Source organism: Microcebus murinus, chromosome 4 (assembly GCF_040939455.1).
Source record: "Microcebus murinus isolate Inina chromosome 4, M.murinus_Inina_mat1.0, whole genome shotgun sequence".
Lineage (NCBI taxonomy): Eukaryota > Metazoa > Chordata > Mammalia > Primates > Cheirogaleidae > Microcebus > Microcebus murinus.
The window spans coordinates 23,718,749-23,731,902 of record NC_134107.1 but is presented as its reverse complement, the minus strand read 5'-3'; the positions used below and the strand labels follow the sequence as shown (position 1 = coordinate 23,731,902).

Genomic DNA, 13,154 nt, shown 5'->3' with positions numbered 1-13,154 from the left:
TTAAGTCAGTTATGTGATTAAAATTTTTCTTTACTCTTTTTTTTTCTGAAGTTGTTCTGGAAATTACTTAGTTCAATTCACTTCAAGTTGAGCTTTTACTGAAGGCCTATTTGGACCAGGTATTGGGCTAGGTTGGAGGTTCTCAATGGGAGAATGATTTTTTCCTCTACAGGACATTTGGCAATATATAGACATTGTTGACTGTTATGATTGTAGGGGTGTGTGTGAGGGTCTCCCCAAGATTACCTCCAGTATTATGGTTTGCCAGGAGGACCCACAGGACTCAGCGTATAATTGTACTCATGGCTCTGATTTATTACAGCGGAAGGATGCAAAACACAGTCAGGAGAGGTCAAAGGTGCATGGAGGAAGTCCAGGGAAACCAGGGGCAAGCTTCCAAGGGCCTTCTTCCAGTGGAGTCACACAGGACATGCTTGATTCCCCCAGCAGCAAGTTGTGACAACACTTGTGAGACGTTGTCAACCAGGGAAGCTTGTCAGAGACTCAGTGCCCAGGAGTTTTCTTGGGAGCTGATTGTTTAGGCTGTCTTTGCTTGGCACATGCCAGACTTCCATACTCCCAGAAGGAAAGCATGTGTGCAGCATAAACCACATTGTGTGAACAGTTTGGGCACAGTGAGCTACTCTTTTTTTTTTTTTTTTTTTTTTTTTTTAATGGACACTTATGAGATGAGGTGAGCTACTCTTATCAGTTCTAGGGATGCTGGAAGCCCTCCCCAAATCCAGGTTTCCAGATGCCAGCCAAGGGCCAAACTTAGAAGCAGGCCATTCAAAGGACAGCAGTCAGGCCTGCTGTGTTAACTGTGTTCTGCACAGTGCAGTCCCCCATAACCCCGAAATACGGGGTCCAAATGTCAGCAGTGCTGTGGCCGAGAAACCCTGGGTGAGGCAGAGAGTGAGCAGGTGAGGAACAGTCAGTCTGTTGGGACAGCTCGCTGCCTCTGGGCCTCTGTCTTTCTCAGCGCATCTTTCTTGAGACCATTAAACTAAACTCTCTATTATGTATTCTTGCAAATATAAGCTAGCTCTCTTATGTTGGTTTATGAGTCTTAATTCCCTTCAGATTTAATCCAGGGAAGAAAACACTGAAAAGAATGGATTTAGTAAAAGTGAAACAAAGGAGAACAAACCTCTCTGAACAGTAAAAATCATTTTCAAATAATTTAGTTTCAGAGATTTGAACTGCTATATTGGTGGTATTTTCTTGGTAATTTAGATCTTTCCAATTTTTATAGATAATTTCAAATGAAGATCTTTAACTAGATCCTGTAAGGTTTTCGTTAGTTTCTAAAGTTCTGTGATTCAATTACCCTGTAAGTGTCTGGTTTATCTTCAGGGTAGCACAGAAAGGTGAAGGCAGCATTGGGCGTGGTCCTACGTCTGCTGGCCGGTGGACGCATTTCTACAGCTCGGCCCTCCGTCTCCCTGCCAGCTTGCAGTCTGGCATTGCACTTGTGTGTTACTTTTAGAGAGAGTCCCCATCCCCACACCTTTCCCCCAAAAGAAAAAAAAAAGGTAAAGACAAGTTTCAGACTTGATATTCTTCTAGGAACTTGGGAGAAGGCAGGGTGGGCCACCTCATGGCAGCATTTTGGGTTTGTTGCTCTTTGTGAGAGTTGCTGTTTAAGGGAATTCCCACATCTCTTGAGGGCTACACAGAATAGCGAGAGCTTTGTTTTTATTTTTATTTTAAATCTCTCTCAGTCTTTTTCAATGGGAAGCTGAGGATTGTTGCTATTGATAGCTTCTTCTCACAACTGTGTTGGCCTCAGCTGGAATTCTTGTCATTTTCCTTCTAAAAGGAACTAAAATTGGGAGTTTACAACTGTTACTATTGAGGGAGACTTCAAGTTCTCAGCATGGTTTTGCTTAAACTTAGATGTCAACGCTGCTGGGAGGAAACATGAAAGTCAGCGCTAGTAATTTTAGTCTTTGAAAGAAAAACAAATCAATCTTAAAATTTTGTTTGCTTAAATCTAAGATGGCCATACTCCATGAACCGTCTGTCAGGTCAGGGAGAGACAGCATGCAGCAGGGTGAATGTTTTTAGACTCATTTACATCTGCACGCTTATGTTGAAACGGAGCAGCGGAAGCATGGGGATCCAGTGATTCTGGTAACTGAATGTCTGAAATAGAACTTTATTTCTTAACAGTGAAATCTAACCCAGAGTCTTTCTTTACTCAGGAGTTTCTCTGAACACCACACATTAACATCTGTATTTATTTCTCTATCTATAAGACAGATATCTATCTATTTATGTATATTGAAAACCATGCATTCATATCAGTATCTCTACTTCCGTCCAACACTGCAGGGACATTCTGGTTTTCTCTCTTCCTATATTTGTAACTGCCTTCTCTGACCGTGAGAAATCTGGCTCCCCTTATCCTCAATATCTTATTCGATCAACTCTTTTCTTATATGTAATCAAACTTCTATTGCCGCCACTGCCCCCCCCCACTGCACAGATGCCCTCCTTATCCCCATTCAGACTCTGACCCCCACACTGTGCTGCTGTCTCACCCCACCCCCAGCACAGATACCCTCCTCACACTTCTTGGGTTCCAGCACTGGGGTGATGCTGTCATCCTCCCACAACTTGGGCATCCTTCTCAGCCTGCCCAGGCTCTAGCCCTCTGTTCTGGGCTGCCCAGATGCCCTCCTAACCTCACCTGGTCTCCAGCATCCCATGCTGGGTTGCCACAGCTACCCGATATGCTTGTCCATGGCGCAGAAACCTTCTTCACCCTTCTAGGGCTCTGAAACCTAGCACCAGTCCATCTCCCTGCTCTTCCCCCAAGCAGAAGCTCCCGCTCCACTAGGGCTTTGACATTCCATGTGTCCCGTCTTCTCCCCCACCCCCTCCATGCAGAAATGCCGTCTTCTGCCTGGGGCTCCAACACTCAACGCCCTCCTGCACGGGTGCCCTCTTCACCCTTCTTGGATTCTCACATGTCTATCATTCTTGCCAACGGAGAGCTCTAGCTTTGTGCTATCAGCTCTACTTAAATATTAACAGAAAGGCTCCAGAAACATCCATGAGTTCCATCATGCAACCAGGGTCTTGTGAATTGGAAAGACCTTTTGAGACCATTTATCTCTAACTTGATGTATGACTTTTCACTATAACTTTTTAATGAATTTTTCTGATGTATGTTGAAAAACTCACCACCTCACAAGACAGTCCATTTCATTTTCAAATAGTCTTAATTGTTAAAGTAGTTTCCCTGCTTGTATTGTGAGTTTGACTGTAAATCTTCCTCTTATTAAACAGACAAGTTTGATTCAGAAATAATTTGAATGGTGACAGTGTTCACTTTGAGGTGAGCTGAGAGTGCTCCCGGTATATGATCTTGCCATCACTAAGTCATACTTCTAAAAATTAATACTTTTACAAAAGAAAAATTATTGAGGCCCAGGGCAGGGAGTAGAATCTAAAAGTCTGTTTCAATGTCTAGAAGGAGTACTTTTGGCTGTAAATACTCAACATATTATTTAATAGATTGTAATTTAGGAGGAAATTGGCCAGGAAGGAGAAACCGGTCTGCACGGCTGATCCTAACTGTTCCCTGATGGACTGGGGTTGTTGTTCCACATCTTTCTTATCTTCACTTACCCTTCCCCTGGCTCTGGCTCTGTATCTCAGCCACCTCCTGGGGCAGCTCCATCAAATAGAACTTTCTGTGGTGAGGACAGGGGCTCCATTTGTGTTGTCTGGTAGCCACTAGCCACATGTGGCTATTGAGCATTGGAAATGGGGCTAGAGTGACAGAGGAACCGAGCTTTTAATTTTATTTCATATTTAGTTTAAATTCAAGTGGCCTCATGTGGCTAATTGCTATTGGACATAAAGTTCTAGGGAATCTGCTGGTCCCTTTTATTCTGAACCGTGACGTGGCAAATACCTTTTTGCCCTTAGTTCAGCTGAATAAAGAAATCTCCAGAAGAAATGGTCCTGAGGGTTTCATAGCAATCTGGCTGTGGTACCTGTTGCTCTGTTCTCTGGAGTTTATTTTGCTGTCTGGCTGGCTAGGTGGGTGTTCAGCTTCTTCATTCATTGCTTTATGTGTTTTGGACCTGAAGCTTAATGCTCTGGAGATGATCTTCTCAGGGAATAAGTATTCTTTGGCTGTGGGTATATGGCTGTGAAATGGCAAGATCACATAAGGTGTTCCCCAGCTGGAACCTCCAGATAAGTCCAAGTAACTAAGGAAAAGTAACAATTACCCTTCCTTTCTCTTCAAAGCCAAAAAGGAGAGAGAAAGATGGGTTCACAAACTCTAGGGTTTTGGTCCTTTCTCATGCACAGCCTGATACTGGCTCGCCTAGTGGCATTGCCTGTGAGATACATCGCTAGTATTTTCCCTGGCCTGCACCAGTTTGAGCTGGATTTAAGTGACTACTGCTTCTGGGTCTGATAAGCATTTCATTTCTTCCTGGAACCTGCTTTATATGATTCTTCTCTTTGACAGTGATTTCTAGTGGTCTCTCAGCCCATACAGGTTGGGTATCCCTTATCTAAAATGCTTGGATCTAGAAATGTTTCGGATTTTAGATTTTTTTGGATTTTGGAGTATTTGTGTTATACTCTTGGTTGGGCATCCCAAATCTGGGAATCAGAAATCCAAAATGCTCCAATGAACATTTCCTTTGAGCATAATTTGGCACTCAAAAGCTTTGGATTTTGGAGCTTTTTGGATTTCAGAGTTTTGGATTTGGGATGCTCAACCTGTGTAGCCTTTATGCTGTGTACCCTCTCTGCTTCTGAGAGTCTTGCCTTCAAGGAGGGACTTACTTCCATCTGGTCTCCCTAAAATCTACTCCTTGACTTCAAGCTTACTAACTGTGTTGTTCACATTTTGTCTCCTATGGAGATCCACATGGTGCTAGACCCTTGGGAATCCTTTCTTTCTTCCATTTTCTTTTACGTGTCCTTGCTGTCCAGATGTTAAGATGTTTCATGCTTTGGTGAAGAGTTTTTTCTCCTTGTTTTCAACTACCAATTCAGTCTTCTGCCTTTTGATGTGGGCTCCATGATGGGGACTCTTTCCCTGGAGCTTCTCCCTAGCACAGGGATGCCTTTTGACAGCCAGAAGCAGTCTTTCACAAAACTGTTTGGATTGGACGGCCAGCACTTCCGGTCAGACTTCCTTCTATCCCTGTTTGAGGAATGCAGCCAGCTCTCGGCTCCTTTTCAGATCAGAGACTGAGCTGTAACTAAAGATAATGTTTTGATGTTCTTTGCAAATTACTAATCAACTCATCAGGTTCTCTCTTTCTCTATACACAAACGTATTTATAGCATACTTTTAAGCGTGGCATATTGTGAGCATTTCCTCACAAAATTAGGAGCTCTTCCTAAATACAGTTTTTGATGATTGCATAGTATTTCAACATGAGTGAATCATACCTTACTTTCTTACAGTATGTAATATGTCAAATATTTACTAGTGCCACAGAGTGTAATGTCAAAAAAATAATCAGTGGATGTCAAGACTGGTAAGGAAACACTTACCTGCCCTAAGTTTAATATCAAAGTTTGTCTCACCTTGACTAACATACCAGCTGCAATTTTCAAGTCACTTGTTTTTCTCCCTTATAGTCCTCGGCGACACTTCCTCTTGTCATCTCAGACGGGTCTCCACCCTGAGTACAGAGAGGACCTCGAAGCCCTCCAGGCCAAACATGGAGAGTCGGTATTAGTACTCGATAAGTGCACCAACCTCTCAGAGGGCGTCCTTTCTGTGCGTAAGCGCTGCCACAAGCACCAGGTCTTCGATTACCCCCAGGTGCTGCAGGTGAGTGTCATTTATTCTCTCTCTCAAGGCTCAGTAGAGGTCGTTTCTACAGGGTAAAATTGACCCCAACAAACTGAGTTGTTTTCTACATGCAGCTAGAATTACCAAAGGGGGAAGAAAATGTAGTACTGCTCTTCGCTGGATATATAGACCTTCAGGTGCTTGGATATGTGGTGTATTGTGTTCTGCAAAGCTGCTTGGTCTATGAGAGTTCGTACTCCTTTCAAATATGCATTATACTTCAAAAATGCAAATCAGGTAGATTTACAAAGAAGCTATGTAGACAAAGCCGCAGGCAAATGTATTCATATCTTGCTTTTACCCCTGTATTGATAAGCTAGTCCAGAGAAATTTACTTCTTTTAGGTGACAACTTGCATCTCCTGGCCATGCTGGCCCACAAGGCCACAGTTAGCTTTCCTTGGGAGTGGAGGGTTTTTTTTTGTTATTTATATCATTTTGATTTTGGGAGTTCTTACCACCCTTAGCATGTCCTACCAGTCCTTTACTTACATCATGGGAGGAATGGCTGTACTTCCATAATCATAGGCAAAGCAGTCCCTTTGAGGATATTTTATAAGCAGGATATTTGACATTTCAAGGCTATGGGGGCTAGGAAAGGAGAAATTGAGCTTTGTTCATATCAATATTTCAAACACAGGTTAGTTTGAGAAGAAATATCAAGGAGCTGGTGTGACTTTTTTTTTTTGATCTCCAGAGAGCTAGCCCATACTGAGATTGTTAAAATACTTTCTCTCAAAAAGTTCTGCGTCTCCTGTGGAATGTCTGACTGATAACAGTGGTGATGTGAGCAGGAGTATTTATAGTAACCTTTGTCTAGACAGGAAAAGCGGTTATCAGAATGTGCGTCCACATCTGGATGCCAACTCTCGAGGCCAGGCAGAGCTGTCCACCTGCGCCTCCAGGGCCGTGGCGGGGTCTCTTCTTCCTCTCCTGCTGCTTTTCTCATTCGTCCCGGAGGAGTTTGGAATATTGAGTTTCTTTGTAGTTTTTTCTGAATTTTCCTTTTCTCTAGATTTACAGATTAGATAGTGGTTTTTCTTAAAACCATTTTAAAAATTCTTCTGAAGAGGGGAAGACAGGGAGAACCTGAGTGTTGGAGAATTAGAGTCTCTCTATGTTTTGGTTTACCTATTGCAACTATTTTCTCCTGGACACCGCTCCTTGTCCCAAGTATTCCCCACATGGAGGGGGTTTGAGGGAGTGAACAAAGAAGAAATTTTTTTGAGATTTTGCTTTTATTAGATTTGTTTCTAAATAGAACATTTCAGTCTTAATCTCTTTTCAAATGCATTGCATTCATGAAATGAGTATCTTCTATATACAGAGCACACTGCTAGCTGCTATGGGGAGTAGAGAGATGAAAAGAGATTTGATACCTTCCCTTTAGGGGGTCTCCTAGAGAGCCCAAAATTCCTAGACAAAATAACTCCATTCCAAGGTAGGCTGAGGCAAGAACGGTAAGCGATGTTCAGACAGTGCGCCATGGTGTGTATACTAGGGCTAAAAGAAACCCGTATGCAGGACGTCACATTGTTGAATGTCTGGGAGAAGACTTTCACATTGGTTTTGAACATTTTCAGAATGCCAATAGTGGTGGCATTGAAGTAACACTGAAGAGTGGAAATACAAAACATTGCAACCAGTTAAGCTTTTCAAATTTTACAGGTGTGAGGTGTGGTTATCTTTGGCATTTTTGTGTCAAGATGCCCCAGTATTGGGAAGTTGAAGGTCTGCCAGATCAAAGCAAGTGGATCAACAAAACTGTTTTGTAATCCCCAACCTTTCTTCATATTCCTGTAGGAGGCTACTTTCTGTGTGGTCCTTCGTGGGGCTCGGCTGGGCCAGGCGGTACTGAGTGATGTGTTACAGGCTGGCTGTGTCCCAGTGGTCATTGCAGACTCCTATGTTTTGCCTTTCTCTGAAGTTCTTGACTGGAAGAGGTGGGTATTACCTTCTAGTAAACGCTAGACCAGTGGTTCTATGTGTATTAGAAACAAAAAGCCCCTCAGGTAATTGTAATGTATACCAAGGTTTGAGAACTACTACTTTAGACTGTATTGCTTTATTTTCCGTCAGGAGAGTTGGTATATTGGCCTAGAGCAGTTCACAAACTGAGACCTGTGGGCCAAATTTGCAGGTTGGCTGTTTTTGTAGACAAAGTATTATTGAAACACAACCGTGCCCTTTCATTTGCATATTGGCTGGCTGTTGTCCTGCCACGTTGACAGAGTTGAGCAATTATAGTACAACAGAGATTGTGTGGCCTGCAAAGCCTAAAGCAGGCATCCTGAAACTATGGCTTGTGGGGCACATGCGCGGGTGTTTTTGCCCATTTGTTTTTTTACTTCAAAATAAGATATGTGTAATGTGCATAGAAATTTGTTCATAGTTTTTTTTAAACTATAGTCCGGCCCTCCAGTGGTCTGAGGGACAGTGAACTGGCCCTGTTTAAAAAGTTTGAGGACTCCTGGCCTAAAGTATGACTGTCTGCCCCTTAACAGAAAACGATTACACCCCTAGCCCAGAACAGCGGCTTCCAACTATGACTGCAGAGTAGATGCACCTGGTGAGCTTTAAAAAAAAAAATTAAAAAAAAAAAATAAATAAAAATAAAAACGTCTGACCTTATCCCTGGGGATTCTGAATGTGAAAACTCCCAGGTAATTTTGATCTTTAGCCACAGTTGAGAACCACTATTCTAAAATCTCTGTCAAGTTTGCATAATATACTAGCTGGAAGTAGAGAGCCTCTTTGTGGATGAAAGCTTAGGAACATTCCCAGTGTACAGGTGGACCAAAATAGATCCTGCTTGGTGTTAGCTGTTAATACTGTAATTAATGGGATAGCCCTCGATTCTCGTGTTTCATTTTTTCAAGACTTTGGAGGTTGAAGATTACTGAAAATTAATTCCATTTGTCTATCTCTCAGTCTGGTCCTTTTCTCAAATGGTTAATTGCTTTATTCTCTGCCAACTTTTTTGATATTTTAAGTCCAATCACCACATTTGTACAATTTAAATAGCACTAATTAATTAATTAATCTCACGATTCTAATACTGTGTGGTAAATGCCATAGTAGATGTGTGCAGGGGGTCGTGGCAGCCCAGAAGAGAGGAGGGAGCCTAACTCAGCTTGAAAGAGGACAGTATGCGGTGCTTCTTTAGACCTTAGAGGAGTGATGAGCACCTTCGCGAATTTATCCACCTATGAAAGCATTTCTGATGAGCCACGCCCAGCATTTATCCACTTATGAAAGTGTTTATTGAGTACCTTTTATCTGCTAGGCACTGTGTCAGGTACAGGGAGACAAAGATGATCGAGGCCAAACCATTCTTCTAGAAGGCTCATGGTTTAGTGGAGGAACATAGACAAGTAAAACAGCAATTGCCAGATCCTGTGATGAGATGCAGCCATGCAGGGATGGTAGGAGAAGAGGGAGAGGGAGACACATGGTGGTGTTGTCAGTGGGATTGGTGAGGGCTTCTCAGGGGCAGTGATTCCCAGCTGAGTCTAAGAGGACATTTCTATGAGAATCTGGATCTGATTGATTAGTGGTAGTTTATGGATGAGTGGTGGAAGGGCTTTGGGTTTGAAGTCAGAAGGCCTAGGTTCAGATAACCAGCTCTGTAACTGGCCAGCTTTGTGATCTTGGCCCATCATTTAACCTTATTTTGGGCCTCAGCTTTCACATCTATATGAAAGAAATCATTTACTTATGTAACAAATGTTTGTCAAATGCTAACAGTATGCTAGACAGTAATATACCAGGTGCTGAGGAATCACTAGTGACTAGAGGCAGGCATGCTTTCTGTCCTAATGGATCAGCCCAGTTGGCAGACATGGGGTTTAGATTTTATTAAGTTAATTTATACAAATGTAATTGCTAACTCTGCTAAGTGTCATGAGGGAAAAGTGATTGTTGAGTCTTCTCTTTCTCTTGCCCACCGTATCTCATCTCAGATCCTGTGGGCTCTGCCCTCTCATCTCTTTCATTGGTTCCTCTCTCATCAGTGTCTCTTGCCTGCGTTTACAGTAGTCTCCAGCTGTTCTCCCTGCTCTTACTCTTGCTTTCTTGTAATTTGTTCTAACACTTTAGACAGAAGATCGTGTTAGAACATAATTAGATCATAGCATATCTTTGGCCAAAACTTTCTAATGGGTTTCCGTCTCAGAGTAAAGGCTCATGTCCTTATACGGCCTACAAGGTGCCCTTTGTAAGGGTTCTGTGACTCTGCCCTGTTTCTCCTTACCTCTTGTTAATTTACTCTGTTCCAGCCACAGTGGCCTCCTTGCTGTTCCTGGAACATAGCTGCCATGCTGCTTCTTCAGGGCTGTTCATTTGTTAATCCTTCTGCCTGGAGTGCTCTTTCCTCAGGCATTCTCATGGCCGGCTCACTTCCTCACCTTCCTTGTCTGATTTGTTCACTGTTGTGTTAACAGGGCCTAGCACATGTTTTAATAATAGGGCTTCCATAATTATATGCTGAATAAATGATTAGATTTGAGTAGATAGCTAAAGGAGAAAAGTATTTGTTAACTTAGAAAGGCAGTAAAGAAGAGTGTACCATGTCAATGGAATTTCACATGCAAAGGCCCTGCGGCAGAGCGTGTAATGTTCAGGCGACTGAAAGAATACCAGTGTGGCTTGAGCACACCAGTGGAGCAGAGGCAGGATGAAAGATAAATGGAGTAGTGAGTGGGAGGCGAAAAGATGGCATTGGTAAGATAACTTTTTAGAAGGTTGGCTATGAGAAAAGGAGTGGGGAGAGAGAGAATGCAAGGGATGTGGGGCTGAAGGAGCTTCAGGGTATTGTTTCTGCTTATGAGAATGAAGCAAGACTATATGTAGAGGGACTTTCTGTAAAGGGCTGTACGTAAGTAAATTGTTTTGCTATTGTCTGCAGAGCTTCTGTGGTTGTGCCAGAAGAAAAGATGTCAGATGTGTACAGTATTTTGCAGAGCATCCCACAGAGACAGATCGAAGAAATGCAGAGACAGGTAAGAGGCCAAGTCCAAGCAGCCCTGTTGGGGAGGTGACATGGGTGCCAGGATGGTCGCCTTGACTGCGTGGATACAGGGGACAGCAGCTGATCGTCTTCCTCCACCAGATCAACTAATTAGACTTAAATGATAGGATAGCAGTATTTGAGTGAGTTGCATCTTACTTGGTTTGCAATATTAACCATCAGAGATTTTAGAACACTGCTGAGGTAAGCCTACTGTGATTTTAAGGTCTTACTGTAGCGATATCTTCAGGATGCAAAGCTGAAACTCTTTGGAAGGTTTGTAGCCACAGCAGGTGACAGTCTTAGTGACTACAACAGCCATGGAGGCTGGACCATTTTAGGGCAATGCTTCTGTGTGGCTGTCAACCACGAGAATGTTGCTGGACCAGCTGGCTGAGGTTCCCAGTTCAGATGGCCTTTGTATTTAAGGGGTCTTCTTTTGTCCTCTTGAGCATTTGCCATTTTCCTGCCTCCGCTTCCAAATCTCTCTTCCATATTCTGATACTCCCTTTTCCTGGGCTGCTCCCCAGCTCTCTGAAGTACTCCCCTGGGTGTCCCATATAGTCCTGGTTCCTGTTCTTTCTCCTGAGATTTAGTTGGGCTTAAATGTCAAACAAGGTGAAAAAATTATCTATGTAGAAGAGGAACAGGGGAAGAGGCTTGGTGGAGTCTCAGCATTCAGTGGGCGATCAAGTGGCACTGTACCTTGGCACCCCCACCTGCAGGCAGAGACAGAGAAGGAGCTGCAGGCTTCTGCCTGGATGAGAGCAGGGCTGTTGCCTGGCTGTGTGGATTGGGGAGGGGGCCGGGTGTTCTGGTTGCTTCTTAAACACATTTTCAGTCTTCCTCCTGCTTTAACCCCACCTTCCCCCCACTTGCGGTTCTGCGAGTGCGACTCAGGTTTTTCTCAGCTGATTTAAGATGCAGCTTTCTGGGGCCTCTAGTGACAGTTACCACTTCTCCCTCTACTTTTCAGCTTCCACATTTTGTTGCTGTTATCTTTTCTCCCATTCTTTTATCTGAGGGTGTTTATACCTTATTTTTAGAAAGTTCCCTCACTTGCCATTTTAGGGTTTTAGGAGAGAGTAAAAATTAGTGGATGTGTTCAGTCCACTCTCTTTTATCATGATACTGAACTTCTTACCGTGCAATGATTAAGTCTGTAGGTTCTTACCTCAGATCACCTGGGTTGAATGTCAGTCCTGTGGGATACAAAGTCTGTGCCTTCTCTGGGCCTCAAGAAACTCAGCTGTACAGCATGTTGGCATTCTGATGTGAACACAAAGCCTAGGTTGAATTTAGCCTCCCTGCACTTTCTTCATGGCATCCTCATGATGATTTTAAGTTTCTGGATTTCCCAATTGTTACTTCACTGCTGATCACATCTTTTCAGCGAATTAGAAAATGAGTCTAGAGATCTCTAGATTTTCAATATAAACCTATGGTTTTTAAAACTTGTATAGAAGGCTGGGCGTGGTGGCTCACTCCTGTAATCCTAGCTCTCTGGGAGGCCGAGGCAGGTGGATCGTTTGAGCTCAGGAGTTCGAGACCAGCCTGAGCAAGAGCGAGACCCCGTCTCTACTAAAAATAAAAAAAGTTAATTGGCCAACTGAAAATAGAAAAAAAAAAATAAAGAAAAAAAAATTGTATAGAAGAAAATGCACCATGAAGAGCCATAGTGTTTGTGCTCTTTGTGTTACTTTTTACTTGATTTATCAACATAACTAAATATAGAATCATCATATGCTAAATCAGATACTATTTTATACTAGATTGTAGTCTAGAAAGGTTGAGAAAAAACTAGGGTGGTAAAAATGAGCAAATTCTCCTTCTCCACCCCTCCATCCTGCAGTTGGGAAAGGGAATCATTTGGTTTTCAGAGTAGGGCACCGACTGCCAGCTCGCAGAATGCTGTTGTCCCACAGGAGCACCGCGTGGGAGCCATAGCTCTGAGACAGGTGTGGCAGGTCATTTTCAGTGGCAGACTCAGAATCATAGAACAGCAGAGATGTAATGAATGTGGGTCAATTTAAAACAGCATACCTCTTGGTTATTTGGGTGCAGAGACACACATTTAGAGTCAAAAGACTTGGGTTTGAGCCCTGGCTCTGTCCTTATGAATTGTATGACCATGAAAAGTCACCAAAGCTTCCCCAGCTTTCATTTTCTCATTTCTGAAATGAAGGGGTTGGCTAAATCATCTCTCATGTTCCACGCAGTGGTTAAAAACTGTGTGAAACTCTTATGCTCAGCAAGAATATTATTGTTCTTGACAACATTAATAATTAAGTGGCTGTCTGTTCTC

At 43.0% G+C, this 13,154-nt stretch overlaps 1 protein-coding gene across 2 annotated transcripts in view; it reads left to right on the top strand.

Annotated features, from left to right (window-relative positions):
* The window catches only part of EXT2 (exostosin glycosyltransferase 2), a 130,527-nt gene that overhangs the window by 18,675 nt on the left and 98,698 nt on the right, over positions 1–13,154 (top strand). For both annotated transcript variants that reach the window (XM_012790422.3, XM_012790441.2), the window contains 3 exons: positions 5,626–5,821; positions 7,645–7,784; positions 10,748–10,841. In XM_012790422.3, the coding sequence (XP_012645876.1) occupies positions 5,626–5,821; positions 7,645–7,784; positions 10,748–10,841 (430 nt within the window). The remainder of the gene's footprint in view (positions 1–5,625; positions 5,822–7,644; positions 7,785–10,747; positions 10,842–13,154) is intronic.